The sequence below is a fragment of the Elaeis guineensis genome, chromosome 2 (genome assembly GCF_000442705.2).
Source record: "Elaeis guineensis isolate ETL-2024a chromosome 2, EG11, whole genome shotgun sequence".
Classification (NCBI taxonomy): Eukaryota; Viridiplantae; Streptophyta; class Magnoliopsida; order Arecales; family Arecaceae; genus Elaeis; species Elaeis guineensis.
Window position 1 is genome coordinate 105,330,491 of NC_025994.2, and position 18,114 is coordinate 105,348,604.

The 18,114-nt window shown below is 30.7% G+C and overlaps 3 protein-coding genes across 4 annotated transcripts; all 3 read left to right on the top strand.

The window, feature by feature from the left end:
- The first annotated feature begins 35 nt into the window (after positions 1 to 35).
- On the top strand, positions 36 to 1,714 carry LOC105046071 (protein CASPARIAN STRIP INTEGRITY FACTOR 1). Its single transcript, XM_010924570.2, has 3 exons — positions 36 to 227; positions 977 to 1,032; positions 1,309 to 1,714. Exons 1-3 carry the CDS (start codon positions 152 to 154, stop codon positions 1,447 to 1,449), a joined length of 273 nt encoding a protein of 90 aa, XP_010922872.1. The 5' UTR covers positions 36 to 151; the 3' UTR covers positions 1,450 to 1,714.
- A 3,149-nt stretch (positions 1,715 to 4,863) lies between these two features.
- Positions 4,864 to 6,234, top strand: LOC105046082 (desiccation-related protein clone PCC6-19). The gene is made up of 2 exons (NM_001405764.1): positions 4,864 to 5,168; positions 5,716 to 6,234. Exons 1-2 carry the CDS (start codon positions 4,947 to 4,949, stop codon positions 5,887 to 5,889), a joined length of 396 nt encoding a protein of 131 aa, NP_001392693.1. The 5' UTR covers positions 4,864 to 4,946; the 3' UTR covers positions 5,890 to 6,234.
- Positions 6,235 to 13,323: 7,089 nt separating this feature from the next.
- Positions 13,324 to 15,911, top strand: LOC105049225 (uncharacterized). Of its 2 annotated transcripts, none has more exons than XR_012139000.1 (3): positions 13,324 to 13,627; positions 14,584 to 15,702; positions 15,775 to 15,911. XR_012139000.1 is itself a non-coding variant. In XM_029266231.2 (3 exons), exons 1-3 carry the CDS (start codon positions 13,402 to 13,404, stop codon positions 15,507 to 15,509), a joined length of 315 nt encoding a protein of 104 aa, XP_029122064.1. In that variant the 5' UTR covers positions 13,324 to 13,401; the 3' UTR covers positions 15,510 to 15,703. The 2 variants fall into 2 exon arrangements, 1 of the variants encoding a protein (XP_029122064.1); XM_029266231.2 differs by lacking the exon at positions 15,775 to 15,911 and having other exon boundaries at positions 14,584 to 14,642; positions 15,480 to 15,703.
- Positions 15,912 to 18,114: the final 2,203 nt, after the last annotated feature.

Genomic DNA, 18,114 nt, shown 5'->3' on the forward strand with positions numbered 1-18,114 from the left:
ACTAGTGAGATTTGCACTGCCTCTTATAAAGAACTGCCTATCCAATTCTTATTGCTGGGGCAGTCACCCTTAGTCCATTTTGTTAAGGAATCATCCTTTCCTTTATGCTCTTTGATATAGAGGAAGAAACATAGAGGCAAGTCTTCTGAGAATGGGTTTGATGGCAATTAGGAAAGCCACTCTCCTCTTCATCATCTTAGTGTCGCTTGCATCATCCTCGCTTGCAGGTTGTTCTTGTGATACTATAATCAATGTTTGCTTCATTAGCTAAAGAGCTGTGCAGGTGTTTTGTTCTTTATTAGTTGTTTTTAGTTGTTGCGCTTTGTAGATATGTTTACATCATTCTATTGTCCACCAAACTGCATGAATGGAAGGCTAATTCTAAACCTTGTAGAACTAATTTTAGATTGCTATGAGTGTTTTATAACAGTATTTCCAGCCATTTCATCTGCTCTGGAAAAGGGAAGAAAAGGAGGAAAAAATCATTTTGTCAAAGATAGAGAAATGAAATATATATACCGGTGGCGGTCAAAACTCCAATTATGTTTGTAAAAAATTTCCAAATATGTCCATTGCTTGGGTTGTGTCTAGAAACTTGGAACAAGTAATTATAATAAGAATTGTGTTGCAGACATTTTTTTCTTCACAGATTATGCAAATAATCATGCTTTGATCATTATTCTGGAAATGTTAACTTCTTGTTTTGTTCATAATTAGACAATTCACTAACATTACTTAAATGATACCATAGCATGATTTGAAATAGGCAGTTGATGTAGAATGCCTTACCCCTCTTAATTTATATAGGTTGAATAAGTAAAATATATATTAACTTTTATGTATCTGATGGTTGTTCTTATTGCATTTCATTTTATTATCTGCAAGCTTCTATATTTGCATATCGTACTATACATAAAGATCTCCACATAAATATATTTGAGCTCTTTCCTAACTCTTTGGGACATTGATTTTGCAGGCAGGCAAAAGATTTTAATGGATGAATCCACCGTACAAGTAGAAGATATGGCTAAGGTATTATATAGAGTTCCTGGAGATCAATTTGTTAGCTTTTTGATTGGCCTTCTTCCTTCCTAATAAATACACTAGACTGTTAATTATCAGGTCCATGCTTCATTCGTTAAGACATTAATAAAGTCCAAAAGATCATGAGAAAATTATCCCTTTCTTCTCCTATTTCAACCAATAGATATCAGCAAAACATTTGTTGCACCTTTTACTTTTTAAAAGATTTTTCAAAAAAAAATATTTCGAGATATTTCCTTAAATAAACTAAACAATTCATTGCAGGATACGCCCAAAGAGGCTTGGGACAGTGAAGAGGCCCTGGTTGTTCATCCCAGGATTCTCACAGTTAAAACAAATGACTACGGGAGATACGATCCTGCTCCAGCTCTTAGAAAGCCTCCTTTCAAGCTCATACCGAACTGATGTGACAATCTCCATATATAGATACTATTGTGATATAGATAATTCAGTGCTTCAAGCTTCATGGCTAGACTCATTACATGAGATAGTCATCACCATAAACACTATTGTGATATAGATATGCAGTTCTATATAGCTAGAGAAGAAATATACTAACTAAATGTAACATATCCCTACATATGGTGGTTCAACCTTAGATATTTTATCCTTGTACGTGTAATATTATGTATGCCAGAAACATAAATATATAAGGGATTTTGCTTTAGTACTTTTATTTTCTTTAAAGTTTTTCCTTTGAATGCTAAATTGCAGCCCTATCTAAACAAAAATATTATGGAGATTGATTCTTATGAGAGAAAAGGATTATACTACAGCAAGATTTCAGAATGGGAGATATTTCTGCTGTTCATGGTCCAGTAAAGCTCTCTCTGAATGACAAGTCTTGTATATTTCTGAGGCAAATATATCGTCCATATGGCCTGAATAACAGGACTTGTATCATTACAGGATATCCGCTACAGCTCTCATGTATGTGAAATCATGCAGCAGGCCAAAATTAGGCTTTAATCAAAAAGACTATAAATGTATAATTATATAAACACCTGGTCAACTGGTCTGTTTCACTTTGTATGAACTATGCATTTAGTTATTGCAAATGATAAAGGCCAATAATATTGCAACAATGAAATATTAGGGATATAATCCCTTTACAATATTATATCATATCTTTTTACTGTATCTAATTACTCATATTAGATCTAGGGAAAGAAATTTAACATCATTGAAACCCATAATCAAAAAGACATCCATCAGGCGTTGTGATTACCCAAATGTTTTTTTTTTTGACAAGACAAAATGCCCGTACAAATCTAGTGTAAATACATCCAACAAAATTAAAAAATAAAATATTATAATAAAGAACTAAGGTGGTTGCCATCTCCATCCAAAGAGCCCCATCTCAATGCTTAATCACAAAAGAGACAATCCATTCTATAAGATCACAACTCTATTTGCTTCTACGTAGACATGCCTAACATCGGCGGAGACGCCTAACCAAACATTGAAAAAATTATTTTTTTTCAAGTGGCCTTTCTAAAAAAAAATTGAAGAGAAGAAAAAAAAAAGATGGAAAAAAATATTAGTGACTAAAATATTTAAAATTAAAAAAAAATGACCTATATATATTTTTACACTTCAAATAATATGACTAAAATATTTAAAATAAAAAAATGACCAATATATATTTTTACACTTCAAACAATCATATTATTAGTATCTCATAAAATTATAAAGGCTAGCACTCAAAAATATTTTTTTTATATTTTAAACTTGTGTACATCGTAGCAAGCATGATGTTTTCCCTTACCCAAAAAAAAAACATGATGTTTTCAAAGAATTAGCATTGCAAGGTTCATATAAATTTTTTATCACCCGGATCTACATTTTCTGATGGAGAAACATATAACTTTTTAATGGCCTAGAGCAACATTTTCTCCAAGAGAAAAAAGAGGAGAGAGTCAATTGCTTCACTAGAAATGATATTCTTACCGGAAGCTATCATGTAAAAAAAAAAAAAAATCAAGACAAATAAAAATACCCATAATAGCATATTTTTACCTCTATTCATCTCAAATTCTCAAGTTGTTTATCAGATACACGATGGAATTTAAACATGCACTCCACATCATCTTTTAAATGATTTATGAAAAATTATTTTCAACTCTCGAAAATCAAAATCCACCGTGTGCAAAAATTATTTTCCAGAATTTGCACTTCTGGGTTTTGCCATTGCTCTAAGAATTACGAAAAAAGTTATTTTAAGAACTCCAATAAGGTTAAACTTTTGCGCATTAAATGTGATACATGAAGTTCCACTGTTTTGAATATCGTTGTTGCAGGAAATTCTGAACCTATAGATGTTTTATGAGAGTTGTCGATATAATGGTTGGAGATTTGATGTGTGGTGCCGGTTTTATTTAACTGAGCCAGGAAAGTCGGCAAACCTATATTGGAGCATGTACTCTACCTTGAAGCATGATGCACTGCACTATAGACCATTGTGTATTTGCTTTCAGTAAATCTTTTGTGTATTTCTTTCTCTCTTGTTTTTCTGCTCTTTTATATTGCGTTTGTTGTTAGGCATTTCATTTCATCATCTCATGAAATGAAATGGTAGATAGTTCCCATCTCTTTCCAAACTAAAAAAGACTTTCATAATAGTCCTTCTTTTGTGATGCAATTCACATAACAATTACACTAATTATTATTATTACTATTATTATAATAAAATTATGGGAGTGCAACCACCTCAAGTTGAATACTTCTCTCTCTCTCTCTCTCTCTCTCCCTCTCTCTCTATCGTGAGAGACTGTGGATATACATAACTTGCTAATACAGAATAAACAAACTTAAATAACTATTGCAAGCCTCAAATTTACTTAATAAGATCGAAAATAGATTGGATATGGATTGTATATCTAAACTATAATTTTTTTTTAATTAACGAATACAAATATAAGTATAGATATTTATTATATGCTAAAATTTATATTCATCTTTATTTTAAACATATATGGATACAAATTAGATATTAACACTATAAATAAACACAAATATAAATAGAATGGTTGAACTTTATGAACCAGCAGATCAAAAATATCATTGTGTAAAAAATAGATTAACTAAGCAAATTTTATTGTTATTAATCATTTTGTTAAGTCCTTGAGAGATAATATAAGTAGAATTATAAATAGGGTCAGATATTTTGGTACGATTTACTGTATCTTTTTAATATGGATATAAATAATATAATAAAATTTATGTTATATAAAAATAAATTTTATATACGTATTACCTGCTTCAATTTTACTGCAATGTTGATAATTAAGGCCAACCCATTGAGGTAATGAGCCGAGAGGCCAAATCTCCCACAGTCCGTCCATTCTCATCTCAGGACTTCTTCAGTACACCATCGGCCGACATGCGTTCGGATTGTATCTTCTGTGCGAGACAATGTTTGATTTTTTTTTTGCGATATCAACCGTCGGATCGTGTCGGCACAGTTTCACTTTCAGGAAAATACATGGCCAAAGTTATGATCGAACGATTGATATCACGGAAGAAGGCGAATTATTCTTTCGCGCGAAAGATACAACCCGAATCCTAGCCGAGACACCTGCAAACATCCATATCCACAATTCCCACCGCCCTTTTTATTTTTGATAAATCCACCGCCCTTCTTTAATGCATCCGATGACCTACCGACACCACGCTGTCACACGTGTCACCTCGGTCGCCATGCAGCCACCCTACGTCGTCACGAGCGGCACACGTGTCTGAAGCACGATCACCCCCGCCATACCTATCCAAACGATCTCCATCTCTATAAATCACCACGCTCTCCCCTCCTGCCTCTCCGCCCAGATCTTCGGCTTCCAAAAAAGATATAAAGAGGTGACGTTGTTAGTTTGAGCGGTCGGATATATAAGAGAGAAAGAAAGATGGCGGATCCGATCCGACGGACGGACGAGTACGGCAACCCGATCCCGGAGCACCAAGGTCACGGTGGTGCGGTCACCGGCGGGACTTACGGCACCACCACCACTCCGCATGAAGGGGTACTGCATGGAGAAGGTGGCAGGCAGCAGCAGGTGCACCCAGGGAAGGAGGAGCACCCCGGTGGACGCCACCACCGCTCCGGCAGCTCCAGCTCCAGCAGCTCGGTAAGCTTAACTAACGTTTTAACAACAGTGGTCTACAGGTAGCGTTCATTTAAGCTGATACTACGTGGCCATGCGGTTCATGGAAGTTGATGTGTTTTACGGATTCCGTTTAGGTTCCCTGCAAAGTAGAAACACGGCAACCGCCTTGCGATGAACAGGGGCTGGCTTTGGGATTTGTGCTAGCCCATCTTGTACTGGGCAATATTTGGAAAAACTATGTATGATAGGGCATGGAACAAATCTCAAAGTCCGTTCTGTTTTCCAGGTAGGATTAAATAGTGGATTTAAATCGTGCCACACCGTTGGGACAAATTGGGTCAAATAGTGGCATACCAAACTTGTGCCTCGTTTGTACCTCCGGTAGCAATTTTCCCTGTGAATATTAACCCAATCCCAGTCTGCCGAGCTCCAATATATTCCAAAATTTTGGGATAGTGATGTTGTCGGTCTTATGCACCCGGATCTTCGTTCCTCTTTTACCGTCTATATTCTTTATTTTCTTCCCCCTCCGTGATCGAACGGGTTATTTGTATATCTTGGCATGCAGTCGGAGGATGACGGGCAGGGCGGGCGGAGGAAGAAGGGACTGAAGGAGAAGATAAAGGAGAAGCTTCCGGGCGGCGGGCACAAGAGTGAGGAGCACGGCCAGACTGATGAAGGCCAGCATGAGAAGAAGGGGATGATGGAAAAGATCAAGGAGAAGCTACCAGGCCACCATTGAGAGGGTCCACCGCGTCGATGAACCTTCGCTAGCTAGCTCTTGTACGAGAATAAAGAAGTCACGTGCCAGTGCATGTGATATTCAGTGTTTGTTCTGGTTGTGTAAACTGTAATGGTGTTCGCGTGGTATAAGTTGTGACGGTATTATATGCATACCGTATATGCTTGATAGATTAGTAAATAAAATACTTGCTTATGTATTATCGTAAAATTAATGAAGCTGTCTCTAGGCTGCATTTGTACGCCGGATGTAGATCCAATTCCACAAAATCTGATGACGTTAATGATGAGGTTAAGTAATCCCATCTCAATGGCATGGGCTTTGGGAGGTGTTTGGTATGGGAAATCATATACTGTAGTCTTTTTATATGGTTGTTTAAATTATTCATATTTTTTAAAATTATTGCGAAAGGTGAAATCATTAATTGTTGAGGTTTGGTGAATTTAGAGATAAAAGTGTTCGTCGGTTTAGTATATAAGTATATTTAATATTATTAAAATAATATTTTTTGATGATTTGATGTTGCATAATCAATGATTTTGGATTGGCATCGGAGAGTTTTTGTCAGTGAAATATAATATATTGAATATGGTGATTTTAAGTCATTCATGATTAAATTATTTTGAAAAAAAACTTATTAATGATCTAAAATCACGTCGTGGTCCTTGTGGACCAGCAAACGTCACCTTATTGGAAAAACTTGTACGGGGAAAACTTGGATCCTCTTGAAGGTTCTAGGCGGCTGCCGTGTAAATATAGTTTATTAATAATACTTGGGGGTCTGTCCTTTACGCAGGAAGACCTTGGGCTAGGCTGGTACCGATAGGCTAAAGTCGGTTAAATTATTGGGGAGACAGAGACCGGGTTTGGTGGGAAGGTCGCGGCCTCCACTGTATTGCAATACGCATATAGAGAAAGTTTCTGTGCGCAATAAATATGATGTGAAGTATATTATTTAATTATTTTAAAATATATAATATATTTAATGATGGAATACATATTTAATGTCATATCATTTAAATCTTTTTTTTAATTTTTAATAATAAAAATATTTTTTTATATAATAAAAAATAATATTATTGTTTCATAATATTTTATATTTTTTTTATGAATATATATAATGTTCTAAATCATAAATATAAATTTTTTATATATTTATGATATTTTAAATAATATATATAATTTTATAATATTTTGTATGACTTTTTATGGGTATATTATCTCGAACAATAGATATAATATTATGTGAATATATTTATTTTTTTGTGAGTATATATGATATTTTGAATAATATATATATTTTTTTATGAATATATATGGTGTCCTGAACAATATATATAATTTTTTAATATCTTATATGACTTTTTATGAATATATATGATATCCCGAATGATATATATGGTTTCGTAACGCTTTATGTATGATGTTTCGAATAATATATATGACTTCAAAAAGTCATATATATTATTTGAAATATATGATGTCCTGAATAATATATATGATTTTTTGAAGTCATATATATTATTCGAAGCATCGTACATAAAGCGTTAGGAAATCATATATATTATTCGGGATATCATATATATTCACAGAAAGTTTGGGATGTCATATATATTTATAAAAAATTATATAAGACGTTAAGAAGCAATATATATTATTCAAGATATCATATATATTCACAGAAAGTCATATATATTGTTCGGAATGTCACATATACTCACAGGAGGTCATATAAGACATTAGTAAATCATATATATTGTTCAAGATGTTATATAAATGTGATATATACTCATAAAAAGTTATATAAGATGGGGGTGACAATCGGATCAAGTCGAATCATAAACGAATCAGATCAATACGGGTTGGATTAGAAAATCAATCCAAATCTGATCTATTTATTAAATGGATCAAAAATTTAAATCTCAACCCAATCTGTTTATTAAACAGATAATCCAATCCGATCCATTTAATTTATTTATTAAATAGATTAAATTAGGTTAAATAGGTTAAACGGATTAAACAGATTAAACAGGTCGGGTTAAATATATCAGAAACAGATTAAATAGATTTTAAACAGGTTAAATGGATCTTAAATGGGTTAAATAGGTTAAACAGATCGGGTTAAATGGATCAGAAATAGGTTAAACAAGTTAAATGGGTTATTTGACTCAATCCGAACTGAATATTAAATGGATTAAACAGATTAAATAGATTAAATATCTAAAATCTAAATCCGATCCAATTATTAAACGGATTAAACGGATTGATCCGTTTATGACCCAAACTTGTTTGGCCTAAATCAAACCTGTTTATGGCAGACCGAATACGAATCGGATTGACGGATCGGATCATATTTTGTCAGTCCTAATATAAAGCATTAGGAAGTCTTATATATTATTCAGGATATCATATAAATTATTTAGGATATTATATATATTCATATGAAATCATACAAGGCATCAGAAAGCCATATATATTATTCAGGATGTCATAAATATACAGAAAGTCATATATATGGTTCAAGATACCATATATATTTACGGAAAGTTATACAAGATATTTAAAAATAATAATATTATTCATTCTTTATTGTATAGAGGAAAAAATATTTTTATCAGTAAAAATTACAAAAAAAAAGAAGCTGAGCGGCATCTAATATCCATCCCATCTAAATGCGCTACGTGCCCCAATATTATTGGATGATGCGTTACTATTGCACCGCATGTGGTGTACAAAGAATTACTCTTTATATATATGAAGTTCCCTTTCATCTCCAAATTATGTTGTTAAAACCTATGTTCGAATTTTTTTTATTGATATTTAAAATAATATAAAACAAGATTTATCTCAGAAGAAACATATCTTTTTCTTTATTCATAAACTTCTATATACCATCTATGTAAATAAAATTGGTCATTTACTTACACACAATAACAAAAACTTCTGTTTTGACCAACTTCTATCATATTCTGATTTTTGAATTTCATAAATTAAGTATCTTCTATTTCAACATTTTTATTAGGGATCTTTTCTCAATATAAAGGCGCAAAATATCTTCTATTACCGAACCCAAAAAAAAAATGATGAAGAGAACCTTTTGTAGATATAAAATTGTACAAAATTACTAGCAAATTTATGTAATTAATCATGAGTACTGGAATTGCATCCATGGTAACAAACAAACAGATGATAGTTTAGTAGGAAATATGTGAGTTGCAAAAATTACTGGAATTATATTTGCTTCTAATTAGTAAAACTAGTTCTTAAGTGAAAAAAACGTAATAATAGAAAAATCTAATGTAATGGAATAAAAATATAAAATTTAAAAAGAAAACGCATCTCACCACTTTAATAGAAGTTGAATGAACGAAAAAAATGTTGACATGCGTAAAAGTAAAATAAGATAATGCAAAAAGATGAAATAGTGTACAGATGAAGCCTTTTCTTGATAGAACTGCAGAAAATTAAGGAAAAAAATAATGTATTTCAAAATTTTATGTAAAATTACATAAAATCAAAATGGAAAAGATAGAAGAAAGATTTTGAAATCCTTAATAGATAGAACATATACAGATTCCTAAAATTTCTAACTAAAGAAGTTGAGTTTTTTTTTTTTTTTAGGGTAAACTAAAGAAGTTGAGTTTAATGTCTCCCTAACTAAAATGAGAGACGAATTTACGTGAGAAAGGAAGAAGCCTGACTTGCCTATTTCTCTAGTTTTCACATTTCAATGAAGGGTCCGTTGATTTCCTACCAAAAAATAAATGATTAGCTTATTAAGGTGTTAGTTTTCCTCATAAACTCAAGAGTAAAGAGGGGATTCCTAAGCATTACGGGATACTTAAATTAATGTGCATTAATTATCATAATAGAGTGGAAGGAACACTAGGGAGTACATCCGACTCGAGCGAGCTAAGAAATTTATGAGAAGTGCTTCTTTAATTTTCAAATTTAAAATCAAGGGATGTTAACTTCTCGCTCTTTTTTCCCTTTTCGATAAAATTTTCCTAATCAGAAAAACTTTTGAACATATAAGGGCTTGTTTAGATGATCTCTATAAAAAAAAAAAACTAATAATTATTTCACATTTATCTCTCTCCCTCTCTTCTTTTTTACAGAGTTATGAATGTATTGTAAAGTGCCTCTTTAATTTTTAAATTCCAAACCAAGAGAAGTTGAGAGCAATCTCTTGGGTTTTTTTAGATGGAGAGAGTCAAAAAAATAATAATTCAATCGGGAGGAGAGAAACAATTGGCAAAATTTGTAATGGAGCTCCTTTAACTAAATAAATGGATGACCCTATTAATAATCTTCATTTGGGTTTAAATTCTGTCATATGTATTAATAAATGAAGTGATAGAAATGGAAGAGGGATTAGAAATGGTTGATTTTTTTTTATCACATACTTTATCACTTTGTTAGAATTTTTATTTTAAAGAGATTTAGTTGTTTTCACAGTAGGATATTTTAATTCGGGAATATAACACTTATCATGTATTCATAAATGACTTATTTTATTTTATTAATTTAAAATATTTTAGTTAATTATAGGGTATAAGATATATAGATAAATTGGTAGGTTCGCTTAAACCCAAATTTATTTATTTCTGGAAGTATTGAGGGGTATTTTTGATATTTCACAAAGCACTTTTTTCTTTTCCTTTATTTTCTATTACAATAAAAAAAATAATAGAAAGAGTATGTTGTACCATCTCTAAATCAATGTTATATATTAATTTCTTTTTCACATATCATCAAACTATTTGCTAGTTGATTGGTAGTTTTAAATCGATAGGGTTGACAAAATTGTTATTTAAACATTTGATTTTAAAATTTATAAAGTCTATTGTAGTGATATATAAAATTATCCTTTGATAGTCTATATTATGTGATTCTTGACTAGTCTCTTCCCTATTTAACACCTTATTTGGTATCAGATTCAGTTTTTGCTCTTAATAAAAATTAAAATTATTTAAAAATAAATAAAATCTAAAATCTATTTGGTAATCATTTGAATTGTATTTGGTGATAATGGTAGCGACAGTGGTGATGATTAATCTATGGTGATGACCTGTGAGGAATGGTGGCAATAGAGATAGTGGTGATGAGCATGATAGTTTTGGTTTTTTTTTAAAATAATTTTTTTATTTTATAAATTTTTAAAAATAAAAAAGAAAAGATTTCAAGAACACCAACCAATTTTACAATAGTTTTTTTTATAAAAAAATTAAAACTAAAAAGTAGAAATTGGTGGTTACACCTAGCAAAGCTTTAGTTAGTAGATCATGTCAAGTTCTCATCGGATTAGAATAAGATAATAATATGAAAAATTCTTTAGGCATGGGTTTAAACAACCGTGCCCATTAGCTCATCTAGGACTAATACCATTAATCAAATTTGATATATTCAACTTATCATAACATTTGATCTGCACTAACTATACGATTGATCTAGTTTAACCTTCATGAGTCTTAATTGCATATTATAATATGTAATTAATGAAAAACATGCAACTCATAAGTTTGTTTAGCCAAGGTTAAGATTCAATACAATTTGAATTATTTTGATTTGACAATGCACATACTTATATAACTTATGTCAGACCAAAGTTTTCACTAATGCCGAACCTGATTAAAACTCAAAAAAAGACTGTTTAAGAGAACCTGCTAATTTACACTGAGTCTAATACCTTGGTTGGGAGTTTGGACAAGAAAGAAAAAGAAAAAAAATATTAATAAGAAAAAAAAAAGTAAGTATATCTCTTTTCTCTTGATTGAGAGTTTAAATAAAGAAAAGAAAGTGATTTCTTCTCTTCTTAATTGGAAGCAATGAAGAAAGGAAAAGAAACGAAATATTATAATCTACTTTTACTATTATATCCTTGAAAGAAATCCAACAAACTCAAGAAAAGAATCAAGAAAAGATCTTATTTTTTACTTTTTTTCATCATTCTTTTTATTTTTGTTGATTTTTTCCATCCATGAGAGTCTCAATCAGATAAGAAGCTTAGATGAGATTCTTGAAATAAATCTTAAAATTGAAATGTAATATTAATTTTGTTCTTTATCATTAAAGAGATAAGATGAAAATTATAAAAGGTTCATCAACTCTTAATTTTTTTCTCTCCAATTCTGTTTGATTTGAAGGAGAAAAAGATTGTGAATTTGAGGAGATTTGTATTTCCTCTATTTTTTTTTTATTTTTTATAAAAAAACTCCCAACTAAGGAAAAATAGTAATTTTTTTTCTCATTTTTTTTGGATTTTTTGCATGTATATCCTCTTAAAAATTTAAATTTACGTGCATATCTTTTCAAAGTTGATATTCATATGTATACCCTTATAAAATACTTATTTTACATATATATATATATATTTTAATTTTTTGATATATGTATCCACATCATTTAATACTGTTAAAAAATTAATGATTTAAAATTTAAATGACTAAAATATTCTTATGGATAGATGTACAAAAAAAATTTATAAGGATATATATACAAATAGTAATTTCATAAAAACATTTATGCAAATTTGAATGTTTACAAGAATATACATACAAAAAATTTTAATTTAGTTTTTATTTATTTTATCTAGATGGATTTAGATTTTCTTACTCTATAATATAGTAATATATTACATAATATAACAACACGATGACGATATTATATAATATTTTATATATTAAAATATTATATTATATTTTATTTTTATATAAGATGAGACGATTCTATTCATCTTATAACAACATGATATACCTTATATACTTCACAACGATATTTTCAATAAAAAATTTTAAAATAAAATATAACAAGATTATAAATTCTTATTGTTACATAATGTTCAAATTTACAACTATATCCATTCTATATAAATATACAAGTTATTCATCTAATATCAAGCTTAGATATTTTTTTTTAGAAACATATTATTATATATTAAAGAAAATATAGATGGTTACGATTTGTTTATTTTCTAAATAAAAAAATTTTGATCGATCATTTGATAAAAAAATTATTTTATCTATGTAAATTAATAAATTAATTAAATTTATTATTTTAGTTGTATATGCTAATTTTTATCTATTAGAATAAGATAAAAATTAATAAATCAAGAGAAATATATTTATGTTAAAATATTTTTACATGTATATCTTTTTAAATATTCAAATTTATACGAATATTCTCATAAAATTATGATATATATATATATATATATTTATAATTTTTTTATACATTTATTCATAAAAATATTTTAATTATTTTAATTTTAAATTATTAATTTTTAATAATATTAGATGATATATATATATATATATATATATATATATATATATATATATATATATAATTTTATGAAAATATATTTGTAGATATCATTTGAAATATTTACGTAAATTTGAATGTTTGCTGTTTTTCTCTCCCAGCCAAGGCATCGGGCTAGTGTCGGGTTAACTTTTTGCCACACCTGGATCAGGTTCTCGAAATAATACCGGATGTCGTTAGTTTTTGAATATGGATGTCCAATCCATATCCTCCCTCCCCTATGGTTTTGAAATGGAATCGAGTCGATCTCCGGCAAGGAAGGCTAGGGGTATGGAAGGGGAAACGGGGACGAGAGCGACCACGACGGAAGATTTCTACCTCCCGCTCGCGGATGCGTTGAAGATGATTAACGTGAAGGTGAATCTCTTCGCTTCCGTCTCCGAGATCAGGGCGCCGAAACGGAGCAGAGGAACCGGTTTGTCTCTCTTGCCTTTTTTTCCCCCGAATCTTGCTTCAGTTCGAGGCCTTGTTATGTCTCCAAGTCTTCTCTTTTTGTTCTCAAATATCCCAGCTTTCTTCGAGTTCCTAGGGTTTGGAACGATGGCGAATTATTGTAAGGTGCTAGTTGAGTTTGTAATGAGTATTTCAGACCAAGAAATTTCTCGATTTGAAGCTTCTCTTTACTGATCTACTTTTAGGGCACAAGTGCTGGTCTTTTTTCGAGATATTAAAACACTTGTATAATTATAATTTGTACAGTAGATTGAAGTGATATATTTAGAAGCCTGCATTTTTTTTTTTGTCAAGGAAAAATAGAGGAATATCCTACCCAATTCATCGAAATAACGTAGAAAATAAAGCTCTATGTAGATAGATCCTGTGTAATACCAAATTTTAAACCTCCTGTAAATTTTACGAGAAAGCTCATATTTGGGGCATCATTTGGTTTTAAAAGAAAAAAGCAATTCTTGAATGGTGGAGCGGCAGTTTCCAAATGAATATATTTGATGTTAAGTTTGAATACTCTGTGCTGATAGTATTGTATTACATCCTTTATATTAGATCTTCTTTTGTCTATGCTGAACCTTAACTTTGCATATAACAAAACTATCCAGAGCTCTTTATATTGGAAATTCATTTTGCCTAAACTAGGTTACAATGTTTTGAAGAACCATCCACTATCCATTTTACTGTAGAACTTTGCTTCTTTTTTTCCTTTTTGCTATAGTCCTGCTTTTAAAAAAAAAAAAAATTCTCACTTCAATTTTTATGACTGTAGTAAATCATTTACGAACATAGAAATCCATATTTTCTAGTATTTCTGTCGAAGCACTGAGTGAGGCACCATAAAAGAACATTTGTGTCTACAGTTATATTTCTTTTTCGATAAACTTCCCACTTTTTTTAAAACAATTTATTCTTAAATTTCAGATACAGATTTCAGGCATGCTGCCTTTGCGACATTGATGGATTCGCTCACCTATCCTGAGGTCATGTTGTCTACAAATTTTTTAAGAGAACTTTTAACTTTTCTTCTGTCTTATATACATAAAACAGAATGACTCCGTTGAAGGAGATGTAGATTTAGTTTAAAAAATTTGATTGAACTTGTGCAACTGGACACTTCAACTTACATATCAATTAAAATTCAAATAGTATAGAAGCGAAACTTTAAGATGATTCTTCTTGATCATATTGCCATTCTTTACTAGCTTCATTTTCCAATGCATGTAATTTCCAATTCCAGCATGGCATCTTGTATAAACACATTTTTAGCCTACTCTTACCAGTGATCAAGTAATGGACGTGTGTCTAGGAATTCTTGACAAGTGAAGTGTAACCAAACCGATGCAGTAAACTTGAACAAATTAATATTGGATATCTAAATAGATTAACAATGTAGGGTAGCCTTTTTTCCCTTTTTTTTAACCTGAACTAATTTTTCTTCAATATTATTTACAAGTGATTAAACTACTTAGTTTAGTTATACGATTACATGCATAGCATTTTATTTCATTTTCTTTTCCTTCTTTTGGGTATGGAGACATTCCATCATCAAGGTTGTTTGAATGTCAAAAGTGTTGGGCACTTAGGTGTAATTTTGTGGAGACTGAAGTATCCCTATCGTAGGTGTCTAGGTTACACTAGCTGCATGGGATTCCTTGTATCTTATAAGAGACAGCCTTTGTCAAATTAATGTAATAGCCATCCCTTTCTTGTATAGAAAATAATGCATTCAAGCTTTCCACTTAAAACACGCAATTAGTGTTTGACAATTAGTTGGCTGCAGGGAAAACTCATTTTAGGTTGGATTCTGAATCGTATAGGTAACACACAGGTGCAAGTGCATTGTTTGAGTGGCAGCGGCTTATCCTTGGCGAGGTGAAGACCTCCGTTCTCCAGTTGATGGGCACTACCTGATCAGATTGACTCTGGAAGATCCTACAACAAGAATTCATGCATACGTGTTTTAGAGAAGATGGGGTAGGATTCAGATTCCACTTTACCCTCGCGGGTTGAAGTTACCTCACATATCTTTGGACATAGGAAGTATGCATGCAGCTCAGTAATTTTTCAATTGATGCTTGAGAACTACACCCTAACAGATCCAACGCATGCCAGGAAAAATTTTTTGGTGGCTACCCAACAAATGACGAACTAGCTGGCAAGATGAACATACTACTGGGTATACCTGATGGTGCTGGCCAAGTCCCTGCTGCCAGAGACCCACCATGGGTATGGTGCTGCTTGAAATCTTATTATTTGGACAAAAGCAACCCATGGGGAACCAGGAGGTACCGGATCTTTGGCGCCAAGCTAACTGTATGAGGAAGCTTTTGATCATCATACATTTGAGTCTGGGGATATATGTTCGATGTTTTACATTTCGAACCGGTCTTATCATGTAAATACCACTTTTAAACTTGGGAAAGATTTCCATGTCTTGTAACTTGTAGTCTTTGTGCTATACAGAAAGTCTAGTTTTTAGGAATCTTTGTAATAATATGGACGTAAGATATCATAATTTTTTTCAAAAGATAGGGATATTTTTATTATTCAAAATTTTCAAATGAAAAAATAAAATTACGGGCATTAAATATACGTTAGGAAGCGGTGGCTATGTGGATCAATCACACAAAGTGGTACACTCTACGTCAGATTTTTTACACCATCCGCAGTGCACAAAAATTTTTTAATGTTGCAAATTTTTCTTCATTCCTTCAATCATCTATACTTTGAATATTCTATACAAGCATGAAATATTGGTTTTATCGGTTGTCTCCAAAGAGACAACATAAAATACAGGTTAAGGCATTTGTAGTTTATGTGGAATATTGTATAAGCATCATCTCCTTTCGTTCAGCCTTGTTTGAATATTTTGTAATGTCCTGCAATTGCCCATGTAATTTTCTCTGCGTGAACAGATAAGCACCTATTTTGTATACTATAGGCATGATCTGTCTGTTTAGGCTTAATTCTTCTTCTCCTTCTGTTTGCACTCTGTGAATGTTTCTTTTCTTCATTCCTTTCTTTCTTTAGTAACTTTAATCATTGCATTAAAGTGCGAACATACACTTGTCTTGTTAGTCATGCCATTTTTCCTTAACAACCAAAGGTTTTGAATTTGATTTTTGGATGGCGCATTATCAACAACATATACCTGACCAATTATTAGCATAGCTGGGTACCCTTTTTCTAACCAAGAAAAAGAATCTTTGTATGGTGATAATCTTTAAACCAATCAAGATCATTCAGGACATTTTAAATGCAGATGATCTTCTCAAGCTTATCCCATAATTAGTGGGACGTATCACAAATCTGCTAGATAAGATATTTGAGTTGTTGTGGCACCCTTTAAGTTTAAAATGTTATCGTACCTGCTGGTGAAAACAACCCCCTTTTGTTTGGAAAGTAAAAAGAACCCTCTTTTGTTCTCATTGAGGCTAGGGATAACTGGCTTTATATCTGCAGGGTCGCAATGCTCAACAATCCCATCTTCGATAACAAGGAGAGGCTAGAATTAAGTTATATCAAATTTTAAAAGTTATTTAATTTTTATTAAACCCAAAATTGCATCCCATCATGAATTTGGATAAGTATTCTACTTAATAGTATGTTATACATAATAACAATATTATTTTAAGTATCATGATATTGTAAGACTTACTTTCTTTTCTGAATTTGAAAATTAGTTTTTACTATAGTATAATAAAAATAAAATATTTTTTGATGATATGAATATTATATAAAGTTAGGCTTTGATGTAATGATAAGGTTTCTTTATTATAACTTGTATGTCATGAGTTTGGAACATGTAAAGAGTTTTTCCCGATGTGAGGTTAAAATTTTACGTTGAAACTCTATTTTTATGTGATATTAATAGTGTATAAGATAATATGATATATTACATAGAAAACTAGAGATAAATCTTCAACTATATTTTTAACTTAAAAATAGCTATCCACTTGAGTTTTAAATAAAAGTAGCTATCCATTTAAAACATAAGTTAAAAACAACTATCTATTTTGGCTGAAATGATCCTTATACCCTTAAATCCTTTAAAATACTGTAGTGTTATATTATCATAGTATAGTACTATTTTACAATAAAATAGTATTACATTATATTAGTATAGTATTACTTTATAATAATATAGTGTTACTTTATTATATTATACTAGTGCAGTATTCCTTTATAATAAGATAATATTATATTATGTTAGTATAGTATTCTTTTATAATAACATACTATTGTTTGTATTATATTAGTACAGTATTCTTTTAAATAAAATAATATTATATTATCATAATGTAATATTTCTTTACAACAATACAGTGTTACTTTATAATAGTACAATATAAGTTTATAATAATATAATATTAATTTATAATAGTATAGTGTTGCTCTATAACTGTAAGGATAAATAGATTATTTTATCCCAATTTGGATAGTTACTTTTAT